Source organism: Rosa chinensis, chromosome 6 (assembly GCF_002994745.2).
Source record: "Rosa chinensis cultivar Old Blush chromosome 6, RchiOBHm-V2, whole genome shotgun sequence".
Taxonomy (NCBI): domain Eukaryota; kingdom Viridiplantae; phylum Streptophyta; class Magnoliopsida; order Rosales; family Rosaceae; genus Rosa; species Rosa chinensis.
In genome coordinates, this window is record NC_037093.1 from 33,104,626 (window position 1) to 33,125,535 (window position 20,910).

Sequence of the window (20,910 nt, forward strand, 5' to 3'; positions counted from 1 at the left end):
ACTCTTAGTTAGTGAAGCATGAATCCCCACAATTCCGCGTTGTTAAATACTCAAAACCATTTGGCAACATATATTCCAATATTTGCAGAAAATAAAAGAATTTAAAATACATGAAAACAACAACTTTAATTCACAAAAACTTACATGATGGTTCTTGGCTTGAGCACACGCGCGTGTTGGAGCAGGCATGTTTTTTTCTCTAGGCCGTCTGTTCTTTGGGCTTTCCTCTTTTTTCTTTTTTTTCTTTTTTGTTCTGGGCCGGGTCCCTTCTCTTTTTTTCTCATTCTTTCTTTTCCTTCGTGTCTTCTTCTTCTTCTTTCTTTCCTCTGTTCTTCCTCCTCCTAATCTGCAGCGATCGACTGTTGATCTGTCAAGGGGGCGCAAGACAAGGCTGAAGCAGGTGGGAGGCTGCTGATGCTGCAGTTCGCCGGTGGTGCTGCTGCAAATCAGAGGCCCTGCTGCAAAGAGGAGGTGCTGGGATCCGGACGTGTGAAGCGGGGGCGCAGGTGAGGCCGGTTTGGCTGGGCAGCGATGGGCTGGGCTGGAGGCAGCGATGGGCGGGGCTGTGCTTAGCGTTGCGTCGCGGGATTGAAGGTGCTGCTGCAAGGTGGTGATGCAGGAGCTAGGTTGTGCGCGCAGGCAGGTGGTGGCCTGATCTAGGCTGGAGGACGGTGGTGTGCTGCAGGCCTGTGTATTGCAGGTGGCAAGGCTGGGAAGGCAGTGGGCTGGGATGCAGGCTGCTGCGCAGGTTGCCGGAGGAGGGAAAAACCGAGCTAAGGTTTTTTTTTTCTTTTATCTTTAGGCTAGGGTTAGATTATCGTGTTGATAACGTGTTGTAGGAGAATTGGAATTGTCTGTTTATTATTGATAATAGGAGCCATTATATAGGGAGTTACAAGGTACACAATAGGTAATACAATCCGAATACAATTGAATACCCAAAACAATTTCCTATTACAACTCTAAACCCTAATTTGTAGAGGCACACATTATGTCGACATCCTTCAACAGCAAGAAAATTATTAATAATCTGATCATAAAAAAAAACGAAACCTCATGAGTAATTATCATATATATAGTGGACATACAAGGATAAGGCGTTACACGTAGGCTTGTGCTTCTCAAAATTAGAACGAAGAATCACAAGAAGGAAAGCTTGCTTGGGCTCCTCCAATAAGAGATGACGAGTTCATAATATTATACGTTCTTGAAGGGCCTGCTTTGCTGTTTACATTCAATGATTGGCTACAAAACATCTAAATTATACAACGAAGTTAATCCAGATCTAATCGCCATGTGAAGGGCTTTGCTCAAGGTCATCTTCCAGGATATTATTTTGTTTTTGCTAGTGATAAGCAATATATATTTACAAAACAAAACCACTGAAACTACAAAAAAGATGAGAAATATACTCTGCAATATAAAGCAGACCCGACTTGGACTGCTTTTGTTGAGCTCTTTTCCAGCTTTTGGTTCAGACTGAGATGTGGTTGAACATTTCATTATCGATTCCACAAAACCTTCCACATTGTCAGGGAATACAAGTCGGTAACCACAGTTGTGCACCATTATGTCCTGGCTTGTACTACGAAAGGTGGCTTTCATGGAAATGCATCCATTCAAGATAAAATCTGGAAATGATCCACGTGATGTATAAGATAACCAGATGAAATCACGCCGTTTCAAAAGAAGAGGATTTTCAAACTTAGGGATGTCAAAACGCATTCGTTTCCCCCAACTTGTGCCCGTACGTGATAAATAGCATTCAACACGATCAAATTTTTCCTTGTCCAAATTATCATGTATACGAGAGGGGTCTCTGCGGACTGTAAAAGCAGCACACATCGCAATTCCTTTCCAATCTTTCATATAATCCAAACTGGGATAGTGGGATTTAGCGGGAAACTTGCTGAAAAACCATTGACACGGCAGAACCACATAGGGATTCCACGTTGTGGAAACCAATTATCATACTTAAAGAGCTGATCGGAACATTGCTGTAAAGGAGAAAATATGGAATCAGACTTTTTTGCTTGTGTCTGCGAATGTGTGTGTGTTGAGAGAGAGAGAGACCTGAAGGATTTCTCTGAAATCAGATGCAGTCTGAGAATCAGTGAGGTTGCCTTTTATATAGTATGTTTTGTCTCCAGAATCGAGTCTACCCTGTATAAAAGAAATCTAATGTTCAACACAGAGAGAGAGAGAGAGAGAGAGAGAGAGAGAGATTCTGTAAACACCTCATAGCATTGTAAAGGCAGTGATTCAAGGTATTCAATTAGTGAGACGGATTCTCCTCGTTCTTTTATAGTCAACTTACTTTCTTCTCTTGAATTCTCCTTAATCTTTGTAATTCTTAACCAGCATGAAGTTCTTATTGCTTGGAGAAACCCCAAAAAATCATGCTCGTATAGTAAACGGGCACCACTCATTTTCACCTCCACAGCTGGACTATCAGTTCTAGTGCAAGCCTCAATGCTTGTGCACTCATTCAAGTAAATCAACCGTTCTATAAACCAGAGATGCGGGACAATTATCCAATATCCATTTGAGCCAGTGAATGGGACGTTCTTGACATTTAGTTCATGGTATAACGTTTGTTTACGAAGAGGACCTTCCTTGGTATGCAAATAACAATCAAACTCGATCGTGCTTAACTTTGAAGCCACGGAGGCCAATTCCATCATTTCTTCAATACCTAAACATAATTCCATCATTTCTTCTACACGGAGGCCAATTCCTACAAGGTCTTTAGAAACAATTGAGAGGGTACCGTCCAAATCACTTCTTATCTTCATAACAATTCCTTGGATGAATTCCAACTCACACAAAAATCTTCCCAAGCTGGTTAAGTGTTCACCATGGGTAAAGACTGTGATATCTTGGAAGTATACAGAACAGACCCTAGTCGCTAACAATGCAGAAATTATTGCTCTTCACGATGTGGTTCGTGAATGTATATGAATTGGATCCATAATTATGCATGTTCGAACAATTGTGGTTTGAAGTCTACCATAGATGAGCCTACGAGCATTTAGGATAATGCTGCTTGTTTTGAACAAATGAAGCAAAGCTACATCAAAAGCGACAACACCAAGCATAATCAGCAACAACAGACTCTCCTCAAGATCAAAGTGAACTAGGTTCAATCTGAGGACAGTGTGGCAGGCTTGTTCACTAAGTCATTGCCTAAATTTCACTTTCGAGAAACGTGTTGGTAGCATCGTTTGCTGAAGTTATCCGAACTCTCATGACCGTTGTCATCAGGGGGAGATGCAGACATCAGGGGGAGGTGTCTACATGTATGGTCTCGAAACGTGAAAGGTGTGTTGTGCTCTTTTTCTCCTTCGACTGAGGTTTTTTTTGTCTCACAGAGTTTTTGTTACTCGATAAGGTTTTTAATGAGGCAACGAGAGGAGCACCACGTTGGGCGACACAAGGGGGAGTATTCAAGTAAATCCAGAATATATGTCTGGCCCAAACTCTAGGTTACTTGACCTAGTTGTAATAGAGTTTTGAATTAGAGATATTGTCGGAGATATTCATAAATGATTAAATTGTACGATTATCTTTTCTTGTACAACTCTGATTCTATGCCTTGTAATCCTCTATATAAAGAGGCATCTATTATTAATTAACCAATTCTCACTTTCAATTAAATTCCATCATTTTTTCCCTTATCCAATCACATTGAATACCCTAAGAATTTCATAAACTGCTAAAAGTTTATATTGAATACACCCATAAAGTTTCACTAATTCCATATGCAATACAAAAAAAAACTAGGGGAAATGATCATTTACCCAATTTTAGCTTAAAAATTGCCCACTTATCCAAACACTCTAAGAAATTATTTCCCTCATACCCAATTAAGTAATTTTTTAATTCATTTTTGTTTATTTTTGGGACAATTTTGCCCTCTCCTTTTTTGTCACTTAGAGAAATAAGTCATTGGAGACCTTGCTTGACTCCGGTGGCGGACTCCGGCAACCGATGACCGGAACCCGGTGACCGGCTACTGGACTGGTGACGTGATTCCGGCGTCTGAATTTATTGCCCCCTAATAATACTCAGTAATCATATTATTGCCCCCCAGTAATTATATTATTGCCCCCCAATACACATATTATTGTCTCCCAAAAATCATATTATTGCCTCCAATAATCATATTATTTCCCTCCAGTGAATTGCATAAACTCTCAAAACCAAAATGAATACACTACAGGCACAATTGATCAATTTATATGCATATTATTGTGCTCCAATACTCATATCATTGCCTCCCAATAATCATATTATTGCCTCCAATAATCTTATTATTTCCCCGCAATAGGCGTGTATAACTACTCAATAAAACTTTTTTTTTCATTCTTCTTTCTTCTTTCCTTATAAGCCTTCTGCCAAATTTACCAAAAAAAAAAAAACAGAACGATGTCGTCCGAGCCCTGTCAGCGAAGCCCAGGCTCAATTCCGGCGTGGAGAGCTTCCCGAACATCTGATGAACAAAACCGGTGAAGCCCAGAGGGGTTGGGATCTTGGAGTTGGACGGCGTTATCCTCTGGTGGTCCGACAGTGGGGACAGAGCGGCAGCGGTGGAGGCCCGACATTGACGGTGGAGTGGTGGGCGCGGTGGCTTGATGGTGGAGGCCCGACAAACCAAACCCAAATTCAAACCCGAACCGGAAATTTTTGATCTGCAGACATGGAGAGAGAGAGAGAGAGAGAGAGAGAGAGAGAGAGAGAGAGAGTCTGAGAGTTGAGATGTAATTTATTAATTAAAATATAAGCAAAACTGTCAATGGATGTTAGATTGGGTAAATTGGGTTAAAAAAACTCTTAGTGGAGTAAGTAGACAATTTTTAAGCTGAAAATGCATAAGTGGTCACGGCCCCAAAAAAACTAACCATTTCTATTTTTATGTGCTCGACACCAAGGTATTCTCGTGCGGCCAAAAGCCCACCCATGAGCCCACTAATGCATCGCTCAAAGCATGACACGGTTAAACACTCGATCAATCCTTTGTGAGTTTGGAATCGCGACGATGGAGGAGACGATGATGTACGAGAACGTGTGGGTGGACGAGGACGTGTTTGTGAACGGTCGCTGCAATCCCAGGCTGTCAGCGTCCGACTCATTTTCTTTTAATGTGCCCTATCCAGAAAAGATCGGTGCCTTCCTCTTGTCTTCTTAGTCTTCCTCTTGTTTCGTTGGAATTCAGCAAAGAAATAATCCGCTATCCTCTTTCGTTCTGTCGTTCTGTGTCTTGTTATAGCTAGAAATTTATGCCTGATGAGCACCTTCCTCTATTGTTGTTTTTCTCTAACGATGATTCGATGAAAATTTATGATCTGGGGAGCATAGATATGAGACCGGACTAGTATGTTTTGTTTCAAGGAATGATATATAGTCTGTGACTTTAGCACCCTGATCTGTAACTTCAGAAGCAGGGCCCTGTGCCAACAACAAAAACATTGATTGCATTGTTTGCTCTTTGTGCAGACAGGGATGCTTGGAATACACAGCTGGTACCGGAATTTGCTAATCTTGGCTTTGTATGCCCATGGTGGAATGAGGTATGTGTTGTTTACCAAACTCTTATCGACAACCAAAGGCCTTCGGGTGCTATTGATAAACTCTCTCATCTTATTTTGGGCAGCATGAAATGGGATGTACAATCAATCCAGCAATAGACATTCCGCGCATGGATGTCGCTATGAGGGCTGAGGAATCTCTTGAAGGTTTCACAACGGGTTTCTCGGCAAAGACGGTAATGACAGCACATCCTCTGCATTGTTTTCTCATCTGATATGACTAATCAGCTATTCTTATTCTCTGTGTTCAAGATGATTTAAGTAGAGCTGCTAACTTACCCAGATCCCTTGTTTTCTTTTCTTCTTTTGGCACACTTACTTCTCTCCTTTACTGCAACAGCATGTGAATAATACTTTTTGGCACACTAATTTATGTGGAAAAATTACATTGGTGGAAAGCTGAGGTTGAATTTACTCATAAAACTGCACCTAACTTGATCAATTTATGATGTTTTAACTCTTCATTCTTCCTTTTTCCCCTCTTATGATGATGGCAGGCATTGAAAATACTGTCGGGCGATTATCGGTTAGTCTTTAGAGACTTTGATGACAAGATTAGTGAGGTGGGGGCATTGTATAATACTTTTTCCAGTTGCTTTTATGAAATTTTATTTAAGAAAATATTCAAAGGTTTCTCTATAGTTGTGTTAAGACAGTTAGATTTTAGAAATGTAGGTTTGCTTGTAATGCTTTTTGTTTGATATCAGACAAGTAATGGTGGCTTTTTATTTATTTATTATTATTATTATTTACTCAAGAGCTCACTCTTCACCCTCTTCTAATTTTTCCGTTGTGTGCAGAATTCAGTGTGTGATCGCTTGAACCAGTTTGTTGACAAATATGAAGAATTTGTGAGTAATCTTGCTCTGATGTTCCAGGAAAAGGAGAACAAAAAAAACAGTTTATATCCTTTGTCAAGTACCGTTAGGCAGGCACTTCTTTTCCAGCAGTTCTAATTTTTCACAATATAATGGGCGTGCAGATGCAGGTGGTTGGTCAGCAGTTCCCCTGTGAAATTAAACATAATGTAAGTCTTATTATTGTTATTGCGATTAATATTTTTTATTCCACCTTTCTTTTTCTGATCTTCCCATTTCAATGTGAAGTGTGAATTATGACTTTAACTTTATTTTGAATGAGTAGGAACATTGTATTGCTATCGTGGCAAATGCACAAATATGTAGTATTATGGCGGATCTCGTGTGGGAAGTAGTTATTTCCGATAATTATGATGTTCAACAAAAGCTCGAAAGTATGTTGGGGTTTTATGAGGAGATTTCCTGATTTGAACATAATCCATACACTGATTCAGGGCCTGGACATGATGATATGATGGAACCAAGCAAATCACTGATTGATCAAATAGGCGAACTACAAATATGATAAACTCCTCTTTTATTATCCATGTTCAGTGTACATTTCAATTTGAGATTTTTACTACTTTCTATGTGACGATTTAACTTTGCGTATTCATTAATTATGCAACTCTGTTCTAGCCTTCTGGATTGAAAACATTCAGGCCAGTTTCTCCCGATGGTGCAGTGAACTACATCTGGAAAAAGGTTTACCAAAAGCTGCCAATGATTAAGGAAGCAATCCTTCGTGAAAGGAGAAAACCTACTGGTGTTTCAGTTCCACGCCGTTGTCATTGAACATGACTTATACGCCATTAATAATTCATTACTGTGTATCTTGTGTTGCAATAGTTTTGGTCTTTTTTGCGAAAATGGTATCTGATTACATGGTAATTCACATTAGTCATTCTGCCTTGTAAACTACTTTCTCTCTCTGATGCTGCCTTCCTTTTTGGTCATCATTTGGATGACTGCTCTAGCTTGATGCTACAATCTAGAGATTTATAATGAAACGGTAGTGATGTTTCATCGGTGTAGCGATTTTATCATTGCTAGTTTTTTTTCATTATCTTGAGAGTTTTTAGCAATTGAAAAATTCAGAAATTTAGTTAAACTTATGACTCGTCTCTTCCTATACTATTCTTTCGAAGTCCCTGTAAAAGTAGGGATGACATTTGTACCCATTGGGTATTACCCACCCAATAATAATTCACGGGTAATACCCATCAAATAATTAGTGGGTGTGGGTACTTACCCACCCATTTCTAAATTGGTAAAACTCAAACCCACCCATTTACCCATTTTTAATATGGGCAGGTTTTTTTTTTTTTTTATAATACTTGCTACTATTTTTTTTTTTTACCAATACTTATTACTACTTTATTGTTTTTCTTTAATCTTAATATTTCTAATTTTCTACCACTACAAACATTCACCCGTTTTCAATATGGGCAATTTTTTTTCTTTATACTTGCTACAAAAATCTACCACTACATTATTGTTTTTTTTTTTATCTAAATATTTCTACTTTAGTGTTAAATTAGTAAATTAAATTAAATTTATTTTTCAACACCGACTTAGATAATGAAAACGATGATCCAACGGTCAGATTCTCACGGATCGTCTTTTGAAATCGTCTTTCACAATTATACGATGATCCTACTGTCGGATTCTCACAGATCACCTTTTGGAATCGTCTTTTCACAATTATACGATGATCCAACGGTCAGATTCTCACGGATCGCCTTTTGAAATCGTCTTTCACAAATATACGATGATCCAACTGTCGGATTCTCACGGATCGCCTTTTGGAATCGTCTTTTCACAATTATACGATGATCCAACGGTCGGATTCTCACGGATCGCCTTTTGGAATCGTCTTTTCACAATTATACGATGATCCAACGGTCGGATTCTCACTGATCGTCCTTAAGATCATCCTCCCAAAATTATATGAAGATCCAACGGTCGGATCCTCACGAATCGCCTTTTGAATCATCTTTTCACAATTATACCATGATCCAACGGTCATATCCTCACGAATCGCCCTTAGGATCATCCTCTCAAAATTATACGATGATCCAACGGTCGAATCCTGATAGATCGCCTTTAGAATCATCCTCACAAACTTATACAACGATCCAACGGTCGGATCCTCACGGATCTCCCTTATGATCATCCTCTCAAAATTATACAATGATCCAACGATCGGATCATCCCAGATCGCATGTAGAATCATCCTCTCAAAATTATATGAAGATCCAACGGTTGGATCGTCCCAGATCGCCTTTAGAATCATCCTCACAAAATTATACTACGATCCAACGGTCGGATCCTCACGGATCTCCCTTAGGATCATCCTCTCAAAATTATACTAAGATCCAACGGTCGGATCCTCACGGATCGCCCTTAAGATCATCATTTCAAAATTATACGAAGATCCAACGGTTGGATCGTCCTGGATCGCCTTTAGAATCATCCTCACAAAATTATACAATGATCCAACTATCAGATTCTCACGGATCGCCGTTAGGATCATTCTCTCAAAATTATATGAAGATCCAACGGTTGGATTGTCCCGGATCACTTGTAGAATCATCCTCACAAAATTATACTACGATCCAACGGGCAGATCCTCATGGATAGCCTTTTGAATCGTCTTTTAACAATTATATGATGATCAAACGGTCGGATCATAGGTGATACTACGATCAATATATCAAATCTACAAGTCGATCGGACGGCTTGATCCTCACATATCAAACCCCATTTATGCCAATATATCGAAACTACATTTCGTAACAATTGAAACTACATATTGAAATCCACCACGTTCTCAACCCTTCGGCCAGATTGCTGGGTTGAAAGGAGAGAGAAGAATCAGAGAGAGAGCAGAGAAGAATCGGAGAGAGAAGAGAAGTGAATAGAGTTTGGGTATTGGGTAAATTTTATGTACCCGTGGGTATACCCATACCCACCAGTTTCTATAATGGGTATTTTATAAAATACCCATACCCACTCAAACTTCATAAATGGGTACCCATACCCATAAAAAAATACCCATATGGAATAAATACCCACGGGTACCCATACCCATGGGTTAAAATGCCATCCCTATGTAAAAGTCCTTGTTGAACCAACTTTGAAGTTATCTTTCAGCCCAAAAGGAGGAAAAGTTTTGTCCCAATACAAATGCATTTTCCAGTTCTGTGTCTCTGCTGAACGGAAAAGCACTGTGTCTCTGCTGAACGGAAAAGCATAATTTTCTCGTCGTACATGTTTATAACATGATAACAAAGAGTATCTTTGATGGTTTACATGAAAGACTTGCAGCTGCCATAACTTCTCTATAATAAAAGAACATGCCTCTTTTAACATCTAGAGTACAAAGCATCTCTCATCAGCAAGAAAGGATAACAAATTCCCCTTCTCTTGGAAGGAAACAACACAAAGAAGAAAGATGCTACAAACCCAACCACCAGAGCACCATCCTCTTAGGCATTACTGGATAATAACAACCCACTACATCATTATGTGAACCTGCAAATGTTAGAAATGCAACCAGAGAGTGATGCAAGGAAGAGATCAGCCCATCTCAGCCTATAATCAGATGGAAAGCAAGGCCTCTTCCGGCCACCGTTGAAAGTCCAAATTCCCCAAAATATGGCCACTCCATGGTGTAACCTGCCCGTCGCTGTTTTAAAACTATCAGTGAATGTGAAAATGATGCAGGACGCTGCAGAAAGGGCAATGAAGAAACCCTTCAGCCAGCGGCTGAAGTCGGTGCATATGTGATATGCCATCATTGGTAAGGAGAGGAGCAAATATGGTGAAAGAAAGAATGGTGGCTGTAGGTAAGAGAACATTGAGGACGTGCAGTGCCACTCAATATTACATTCATGACATACATACAATGGGATTCATCTGTGTCATCTTCTTTAAAGCACAGGTAATCATCACCATCACCATCACCGTGGTCACTGCTATCAATCAGGTCATGGTTGATAGAGTCATCCATTTCTGAAGAGGCAGTTGATGAGTTGAGGTGGTAATAGGCAAGTACTTGCTTTATAAGAATGCAAAACAAAGGTGAGTAAACAGACTAAACAGGATTCTATGTAGAAATGAGGGGGCAAGCAATTCCAATATTCCACAAGCTTGTTACCTTTTCGTTCTACTTTCATAATTTTTGGTCCTCCAGGACTTCTATTTTTGATCTAAACTCTTAACATGCAGAGGGTAAATATGCTACTACTCTTCATGATGATTTAAAGATGTAAAGCGAACAGTTTATCATCTAATCAAATGAAAAGATCCTTGATATATTAACGTATCGATACATCATTGCATCCCAAAACTTATAAGTTATCACGGTTATGTAAATTTCAGTCGTACTGAAAATTAATCACAGCACTCTTTCTTTTTTTTTAATCCACCTACCATACTGCTAATTTGGTTTTCCTCCTATGCATTGGACCAGTTTCATTGTTAATGAAAAGGACAAGCGCCCAACAAGAAAAAATGATACTGATAATCCAAGAATAACATTTTCATATACAAGAAAGAATATCATGTATCCAATAACGCCAACTTGTTCCTTGATGACTCGCAACTCTACTTTCCTAAATACGCTTTACAAAAGAATTATACTTGTAACCTGCACATTATGACCTATACCACTGACACTATCCCCAGAAATTTGCTAAAAATTGCATAACAACAGGGCAGAACTGAGACGACCAACTATTTACAGTATCTAAAGCTGTGAAAGCAGCATCACTAATATTTGTAAACGCAAAAATGATGATACCGGTTGAAGAAAAGAGACTTAGGCAAAGAGCTGTTTAACCCCCCTTTCCTTTCGGATTTTGTTTGGGAGAATCAGCATTTCTAGCAGCATATTCGTCACAAGGATCAGAGGATTCTGAGGAGCACCAGTGATCTGGGACACTGCATATATTCTTCGACATGAACTTCCTGAATCTCCTCTTGTACTCTTTAGGAGAGATAACAGTCGGCAAGACATTCTTTGGCACAAGTGAAGACTTCACCCATGACTCTAGGTGCTTGTCCCATGTATACTGCCTCAGATAATCAATAATGCCACATACAAGCTCCTGTCTGTGTGTATCAATCCCGACAAGCAATGAATAATCCATAACATTGATTGACTGTAGATACAACAAAAGTTGGTGAGTTTACAGATTTTTGGTACCAACGATAATAAAAATGCTAAGAAAATAAAACTGAAAATTTTATGAACAGAAAAAAATGAGATGAATTAAAATTAACAACGAAAACAGTACGTAATGTTTCCATGTAGCTAACTTGGAATGCGTAAAAGCCTCCACAATCTGTCAGTCAACGAATTTCAGATGTACAATCACAAGCTATGAGTACATGCATCCAACCAAAAGGTATCTATTGGAAACTACCATCATAATGCAGAAAACTTGTAAACTCACATTGAGAAAAGACGTGTCATTCCACAGAGCCCGTTGCAATTTTTGCTTTTCTTGGTTACTGACATAAAATGGAGATGAGTTCATGTCATTGACAAAGTTCTGATCCAGAAGAACATCTCCCGCACCAGCAGGCGCCAAATTGAAACGGTCATGTAGAGCACCTTTAAGATCGTACAGGCGGGTGCAGTTCCGACCGAAGGTAAGGTTCTCCATAACCATCAGATCATGTTTCATCTCTTTCCCACTTTTTGTCTGTCTCACAACCACCTGCAAAGAAAAAGTTGTGAGTATGAAGAAACAGGTTCAATGATGGAAACCAAAAATCTACCAACCTGATAAATCCCAAGAATTTTTGCAAGGCAAGTTTGATTTCCCTTCTCAAATGACTTGTTCACGTGCTCAAAATAAGCATCTGCAAACTTTACAAATGACTCAAATTCTGTCTTCTTGATTTCTTTTATAATCAACCTGTCATCAACTGTTTTGGCAAAAAAGGCTTTGCTCTTCCCACCTTTAGCATCCCAGTTTCTACAACGGCTTAGGGAAGCAATATAATCAACCTCAGATTGGCAGCAATGATTCCGGAGGTCTCGAAACTGATTGGCATATGGACATAATACAGTATATTTCTCCTTGCCAAGTGACTTGGCAACTCTTAGAGTTACCATTGGGTGGGTTCCTACCGGAACCAGAGAATCCAACAAGTTCAATCCGTCAAAACTGGAGAAGCGTGACTCATCAAAAGAAATGCTTGCCATAGAATGGACTGAATCAGAATCTGAAGAACCATTTGAGCTTTGATGCGGAGAAGGAACCCGAGCCAGACTCTGTAAACTCTCAAATGTTCTAGCAGCAATTCCACACTCGTCATCAACAAGAACATCTGTTTGAAGATGTGGATCTTTCAAAAAGGCCAGTGCACAAGCAATCACACTTGAAAGTTCACCATCATAGTCCGACACTATATAATTATCAGTTCCTAGAGGAACGTGCAACATTTGCCCTTCCTCTGTGATCAACTGATATGCTGTGGGTAAGTATTCTGATGTATAGCTACTCATGGGTCCAAACCTTGGAAGGACTCTTTGTAGATCCTTCATACCTACTTGTCGAATTTCAGAGAAGGGCGCCCAAAACCAATCACTTGAACTGTCAAACTTGGATGATCGTGAGTGCGGAGAAGCACCCATCAGTGATAGATTTGAATCAACTGAACAAGGATCCTCATTTTCCCTGGAAACAGGAATTCCTCTATCTTCATCTAGTTCATCAGCGAAAGTAATATTCCCTTCAACATACTTGTCAGAATGACCATCAGTGGAGCCATTGGGCCTAGGATTGGACTTGTGGTCAGCAAATCTTTTTGGCCTTGCACCACCCACATTTGGTGTCTTAAGACCCTCAGGCAAAGTAGACTCGTTATGTTGATCAGCTCCTTCAGATTCTTCAACAGGACCACCAATTGGAATTTCTTTAATTGGAAATTCATCTGCTTTTGCAGCTATATTTAACTCAACTTTTAAATTGGAAGAACCATCAATGCAGTTTTCACCTCTTCCCATAATACTGTCAGCAGTGCCATGAATACCTGAATTCACTTCTTGGCTTACCTTATCAGAAGCTATGGAATGGATCATCATAGGAGTTGGTGACAGTAACGAGTGCAAGCGCTGATCCCAAACGCATGATTGAAGAAGAAGTTCCCAATGTACACGGTTAAAGCCAAGAAGTTTGTAAGCGGCTTGGTCTGAGTTCCTATTCTCGTTAACAGCATTACGGATGTTTACCTGTTTTAAAATTATGATTCAGTTGAAAACGATGAGGAGAAATATAAAAAAGATTGAGTCAAACTGACAAAACATCATGCATTTGAAAACTAAAAGGAGATCGAAAGGAAGACAAATAGAAACATTTGCAGAGAAATTTATGAACTTAAACATGTGCAAAAATTCTCATCACTTACAGAACTATGAAATGTTTCAAAAATGAAAAGAACTAAAATGTTAAGATTGAGTAAAACAATGAAAGAACGAAACTGATGCATCTGAAGAGTAATTGACAGGGAAAGGAAAACCATCTACAAGCATGTCAAACTACATGAAAGAGAAAACTTAACAGAAGAACATAGCTCAAAGTAATTAGACTATAGCAAGTAATGGATGCATTCACCTAATGTGATGACTTCCTAGCAATCCTTTCTACTACTTAATACTGTTATGTCACAAATGAAACCTGTGAAAAATATGTACGAATAGAAAAGTGACCTCTCGCTCAGATTCTTCTTGACTTAGCATATCTTCGATGTCAGAGAATCTTTTCAAGGAGCCTTGCAGTTTCAAAGTCATGCCATCAAACTGAGACCTAATATTCTTCAAAGAATTGCCAACCTCACTTAACAGCATACGTCCTTTCGCTAATACCTTGAGGAAAACAAAAGAACCACATTACTTCAAGGAAATTTAAAAAGGCTAGGCAAGGAACTTTAATTTGTATTCTAGCATCAACCAAAGAACTATCAATGTATTATCAGAAATCAAAGAGGCAAACACAATCAGAAAAGAAACTTACATTCTCAATTTCTTTTGCAAACCACTCTTGCCTAATTGAATTGCTGAATGGAAGTTTTAGAGGAGGCACAGACACAGTATAAATTGTGACCGGGGAGTTTTTGAACATAGCAACCATGGGGCCTAATCTGCAAAGCATAAAAATAACATTATAAAGAGGCAAGGAAAATAATTATATATGTATGCTTGGATACACACTTAACATGATAGCAGATGCACCTAAACAGACTATTAGTTTCCATCTACAAGATGGTAAAATCCTTTCCCAGAGTCGTGCTAAAAAGTAACAAAAAGCAAAAAAATATATATATATATTGTCCATTATAGTGCCTGATCAAAAATGGTTCAAAATCCATAACAAATTTTCCCAGCCCCAGTTCCAATACTTGAGCGCACCTTCTCCCACCTTATGCATATGATCTTAACCAGATAGTTATATGAAAATCCGTTCTGAACTAGAAGGTTTAATTTTACACCGAATAAATACCGAAAACCCTGTTTTATGCCAAAAGCACCACAAGATGAGAGCTTATAAATGAATTTTATCCATACCCAAAGAAGTAGAGAAAGTCCATTTGCAAAGAATGGCCGCAGCTAGAAAATATATTAGACAGAGAGTGATTTGAGAAACTGAGCTCCAGGAAATTTCCAAATGAAAGACAACGTGCAGCACTGGAAATCAAGACTCTTTTTGTACACTTTGATTTTCCCTTCACAGATTTACATTTACCGCATCGACTCCACATCCAAAGCTTGCCTTCTGCTTCACCAGGCAAATGCCCTGTACGAAGCCGTTTAACGCGTATGGTAAGCTGCTTGTTATGATGTGCATAACAGTATACGTGAGCTTCTGGCAGCTCACCACATGCTGTGCAATGGCTTCTCTGCAATACAAAAGGGTTTGTCAGTTCATCTGCATTTGCAATTTCATGTAATATTTTGGAGAGAATCACATCCTTTCATGTCACAGAACTGAAAATAGTTGAACGACTTAGAAATTAAGTGGAATAATCAATAATATACACAAAAAAAAAAAAAAAAAAAAACTGTCAGCATACTGGCACTGTGAAACATTCCTGGCAACATATAGTTAACCCATATTCCACCTGAGTAGCTGACCCATGCACATCATAGTAAAAATATAGGAACATGCCCATAAAGTCCCCTAATAAATAGAGTTGTGAAAAACCTGATTCAGTATATTATCCTGTAGAAACTTTCCGATTGGCACATCAAAATTCTTGTAGAACATGATATGAGAAAAATGGCTTTGCTCACAAACATTCCCTTTAACATTCTTGCTCGACATCAAAACCAAAATACTCTGGGAATCCAACACTTTGCTGATGTCATTCTTGCTCTGCATTGGGTCTTCATTGTTGCCACCATCCTTTTCAATCTCCAGAGAAGCTTCAGTGCAAGTAAATGGAGACTGGATTTCTCCACCACTACGTGGCCTCTCTTCATCAGAACTTCCTCTATCTTCAACATCACACTGATCAGTCGCCTCTGGAGATGTTGAAATAGAAACAGACTTTGTAATCTGACCATTCAGTTCTCTTCCATTTAATCCAAAGTATGAAGAGAGAGATTGATAAGAAGTAGATGCTAGAGGCAAGCTTTCCCCTATAACTTTCTTTAGTGAAGCTGAAAGTGACGAGAAGCCAGAAAATATGACAGGTTTGTATGGTTCATATAATGTGGAACTGCCTTGTAATTCCAAGTCAGCATTTTGGGAAGATCCTTCATGGAATCCATCAGAAATGAGAATATCAACTGCATCCGACTCAGTTTCACCACTAGACTCCCTATGATGTGGAATGCATGAATTACTAGATGCTAAATTAAAGGATTTGTTACCAGTGGAAAACTGGTTTGCTACTTCCTTGGACAAGTGATTTGCTCCACCAAACAAAGGATGCGCAAAGAACATTGCTCTCTGGTCAACAAGGAAAGAAGTCTCAAGTATTAAATGATATGCCAAGATAACTGCACACTGCACTACACACTTGATCTTCTTCAATTCATCACTCTGTGCTCCTTTCAGCAAAATCTGTGTTTCAATGCATGCAGAAATTAATTATTTTACATGATATACTAAGACACCTATCAATTATTAAAGCAATGATCGATGCCTATTAAAAAAGAAATTACTAAAAAAAAAAAAAAAAGAAGGGAGACTCATCATCAGTTCATGAAAGCAAGTACAAGTCCAGATGAAAAAAGAACGGTAGTTCCTCATACGCCTCTACTAAAATGATTGCATTTAAAACAAAACGTAGGCTCTCAAAACGTAAATCAAAGAAAGGCACAAAAAACCATATCTAAATACAACATGAGATGAGAGAAAAATATTTCTGAGAAAATAGCTGCTCTTCTACAAACAAACTCCCTATATTTTTTTATAGCAGGAAGTAAGGAAAAATAAGTTTCATATAATCTTTTTTTTTTTTTTTTTTTTTTTTTGGAGAATGATATATATCATTTTTAAGATAAGCTGTTTGATTACAGAGATTACAAAAATTATTATGCTAGATAAAAGGGTAGTGATACTCTAAAGTAAAAGAAAAAGACCTGCAATGTCAGCACATATTCAGAATCAATATAAGTGAACTTAAACAATAAACTAATAGTGTCATCTATGTTCTCCACTGTCGATGGTTGATGATAGAAATTAGAGATTCAATATCAACAGTATAAAAACTGGAGCATTACCTAGTTCCCACTAACAGCATTTTACAACTTATAATGAAAATCTGCCTGAAAACTATTAGTCTATAATTTTGAAATTACAAGTTTCATCAACCTTAACCAAAGAATAACCTCATCCATTGGAATATCTGTCTGTCTGTGGGATGTGTGCAGCTATATATACAAGTCAATCATATACAAGTTTAAAATGGGGAGTATGTGACTTACTGTACAACCCTGGCGTGTAGGACAGCCCTCAATAAACATCAATGTTTTACTTGGCATCTTTCCTCCACCCAAACCAGCACGTTCCTCTATAAATTTTTCAATGTGAAAAGAGTCGCACTGCTTTAGCTTTTGACTCGTCATTGTATCTGATGATAAAATTGGTGATCCAGTACAAAGAGCAATTCTCTGTAGACGATGGGGCTTCATGTCATAGACCAGTGTCATTCTTTTTGCGAGAATAGACTCTTGAATATCCCGAGACACAGTTTTTTCCACTAAAACCACATTTGGATGACACAGTTCTAGCATTTCGGTGACATACTTCAAGTAATCTTGTTCCTGTTTGTAAGAAAGATGGTGAAAACATATAGTTGCTTACTTGACATTAAGACAGACAATATGATCGGTTACCTGCTCCATGGAATCAAATGATGACAATCCACTTGAAGACTGACCAAGAACTCCCTGGATTAGCAACAACCTTGGGTTCTTGTACTTGATTGGCATATGCTTGTGTGCAGCATGCTTTTTGAAGACCATACCTTTTACTAATTGACTGCAATGGCATAAATGATAAATCATTTTAGGCATCCAACTCCCAGTAAACAATTTTCCCATTTATCCATTTCTATAACTTTATGTGGTGTGTGTAAACAACCAGGTGCAGACCCCACATTCCATTCATTGAGAAGACAAACATATAAATAAAATTTATGGAATTAAATCTATAATTGGGATGAGAAAATAATTATTGACCTGCAAAATAGCTAAATCATTGTCCTCATACCTCATATAATTTGAAGGTTAAAAAAAATTATCTTATTTTGCATTGGCAAAAATTTGCAAAAGATTTTTCAAAGGAAGTACTGAAAAAACATGATGCCAGTTAACATGAGTCAAAACTAAAACATCAAGAAAAGATATATTAGATTATTTGCCTACATCAGACTCAATTTAGTAAAAGATGACTAGAAAAGAAAAAACGGAAAGACAATTAGCTTAGTTTTACCACCTTTGGCAGCGATCACCAGTTGCAATGCATTTTACTTTCATATAGCCATCTATATCCATTGCTTTACCAACAACAGCATCAGGTTTCAAAAATGAAGCAGCTTCCCATGACAAAGAAGTAATAATGTCCACCCAACTTTCACCATCCTCCCCAGAAGATCCAACAACACCAACAGATGTAAGTAGTTGACTGACAAGAGCCTTGAACTTTCCATTAATAACTGCTTCCATTGCTCTTTGTTTTTCCTCTTTAAACTTATAGCTCCCACTTCCTTCATCTTTAGAGCGACTCAAAGAACTTGGTTTGCCCCATTTCATGCCATCACCACACTCATCATCATCGTCGTCATTGAAAGCCACACTACCCTCCACATCGTCCTCTGGATCATCAGGTTCAGGAGGATCCCATATCCAGTCGGCCATTTCACCTTCTGAAGAATTTGAATTCTCAGTTTCGCTAGATGATCCACAAGTGTTTGCAGAAGGGGGTTCCCATAGCTGGTCATTATTCGTGCCTGCCGTACTGTAATGCGATAAATCATTACCAAAGTACCTTGGGAAAAACTAGTGTACCAAGAAGAAAAGTTCTAAAAGAGGGGGGGGGGGGGGGGGGGGTATGTGTGCCCAGAAGCAAAGTTTTCTAAACGAGGGATTATGTGAACATACCGATCATATGAGTTGACGTCAACAGAAAATTCACCTAAATGAGCAGAATATTAAGGTAGTTAAGAAAACACTTCAGGATAGAATGAACTGTTATTGATTCAAGTTGCCCAAAATGCAGCACATAAAGACAATAATACTGTAACTTACTGCAGTTGGAGACAGAACTATCACTGCTTGACAAGGAAGTCATTGGACTGATCATTGGCCTTGACATTCCATTGGCCTGCTTGATAGATCCTCGCTCCTGTTTTTCCGCACAAGCTTTGCAAGCCCTATCTGACGGTAAGGTTGTCAGATTATCATGTTCCTTCTTTTCATCTTTAGGTTGTGTCAATTCTGCACCACAGTACTGACACATACTATACATCCGATCCCAAAACAAAATCCGACAACAGCTGTGTAATTTTCGTCACCTATTGATTCAAGCAAAATAAAAAAGAAAACAAAAATCAATTTACTAAGAAAAACAAATCCTAATCTCTGCTTGGCAAAACATGTCTTGTTAAATTTAAATCCCCTCGCCAGCCTCACGCCCTCACAGTTTATACAGTTGTCATCAGATCAACTAAAACAGACCTACAAGACTCTTAACTCATAATCAGATCCTAAAACACCAAAACAAGGTCTAAATGCAACCACTAAAAGCGGCACAGTACAACAAAGAAAAAGCCAATCATGTTGTTGAATCAATATCTAGACAAGGTTGGAGACGAACTCGAGTAATATTTATCAATTTATCTAGACAAACATTCGAAACGACTAATCAAAAACTTCTTACAGCCATTTCTACCTTGAATCAGAACTGAAAAGAGATTTTGTTATTACAATTTTGTGAATAAAAGAAGAGAGAAAATAAAGAAAAAAAGGCAAGAACAAGTAACAGTGAAGATGAATATCCAATTCTTGAATATATGAAAATATCAACAAATCATTGAAAATATATGATTCAGACGAATGAGAAAGTCTATTTAGTCAAGAAAATCCGCAATCAGAATCTCACTATTTTTCAAAACAGAATCTAGAAAATTCTGCCATATTGGACCAAGATTACACAAGCACAACAAGAAATGAAAACAAATATATATATATATATAGATTATAAAATATTAAAAAAAATCCATTTTCAGCAGCTATAATTGAAACACAGAAGAAGAAGAAGAAGATCATGAACTTGGAAGGAAGGAATGCATTACTTACAGTAAAAGCAATTTCAAAGGAGCAGAGCCTCCAAATGGATCCGAAGCATGGTATTTGGGAATTGAAAGCGGTAATAGAAAGCAAGGAATTAGAGAGGAGTAGATTGTGGGTGTTGGTGTCAGGGGGGGAAGAGTCCACACTGGGAGTCTGAGAGATGACAGAGGCGTAGGATTTGGAGAGGGAAACAAAAGAAAAGATGTCAAACAAAGAATGAAGAAAGGAAAGAAAGAAAGAAAACGTAATGTATTGCGGAAAATGGGGTCCACGTATTAGTGCCATAGTAGCTGTCAAAAAATATTTCAGTCTTTTTCAACTTTTATTACAAACAGTATTCAATTTCCATTTATCCATATCTTTTTTCTTTTACAACTTGAGACCGAAATTTAGCAATATTATGTTATTTAGTGAAGAATTAAAGATAATAAATTACTCACAAGTGGTTTTTTTTTTTAAATTAATATTATTATATTTTTATTCCTCATTAATGTCCGAAGAGGTTGAATCAATAGTTACTAGCAGAGCTCACCCACTATGTGTGTGGAGAGAAGTTAAAGGTAGTGGAAAAAAATTTCGTACAACTACCACATTTTCTGCTATTTTTTTTTATTCTTTTGTTTTGTATATTACAATTTACTATATTATC

At 38.2% G+C, this 20,910-nt stretch overlaps 2 protein-coding genes across 2 annotated transcripts; one reads left to right on the forward strand and one right to left on the reverse strand.

The window, feature by feature from the left end:
* The first annotated feature begins 4,931 nt into the window (after positions 1–4,931).
* LOC112168880 lies at positions 4,932–7,401 on the forward strand. Its single transcript, XM_024305803.2, has 7 exons — positions 4,932–5,165; positions 5,497–5,570; positions 5,654–5,764; positions 6,086–6,151; positions 6,389–6,439; positions 6,571–6,615; positions 6,732–7,401. Exons 1-7 carry the CDS (start codon positions 4,988–4,990, stop codon positions 6,870–6,872), a joined length of 666 nt encoding a protein of 221 aa, XP_024161571.2. The 5' UTR covers positions 4,932–4,987; the 3' UTR covers positions 6,873–7,401.
* Positions 7,402–10,967: 3,566 nt separating this feature from the next.
* Positions 10,968–20,464, reverse strand: LOC112173826 (putative 1-phosphatidylinositol-3-phosphate 5-kinase FAB1D). Its single transcript, XM_024311512.2, has 13 exons — positions 20,268–20,464; positions 19,218–19,483; positions 19,071–19,104; positions 18,406–18,927; positions 17,805–17,949; positions 17,394–17,732; positions 15,664–16,527; positions 15,027–15,358; positions 14,476–14,602; positions 14,172–14,327; positions 12,240–13,694; positions 11,908–12,174; positions 10,968–11,613 (listed from the first exon to the last, which is right to left on the reverse strand). The coding sequence occupies exons 2-13, from the start codon at positions 19,435–19,437 to the stop codon at positions 11,287–11,289; spliced, it is 4,788 nt and encodes a 1,595-aa protein (XP_024167280.1). The 5' UTR covers positions 19,438–19,483; positions 20,268–20,464; the 3' UTR covers positions 10,968–11,286.
* Between the last annotated feature and the right edge of the window lie 446 nt (positions 20,465–20,910).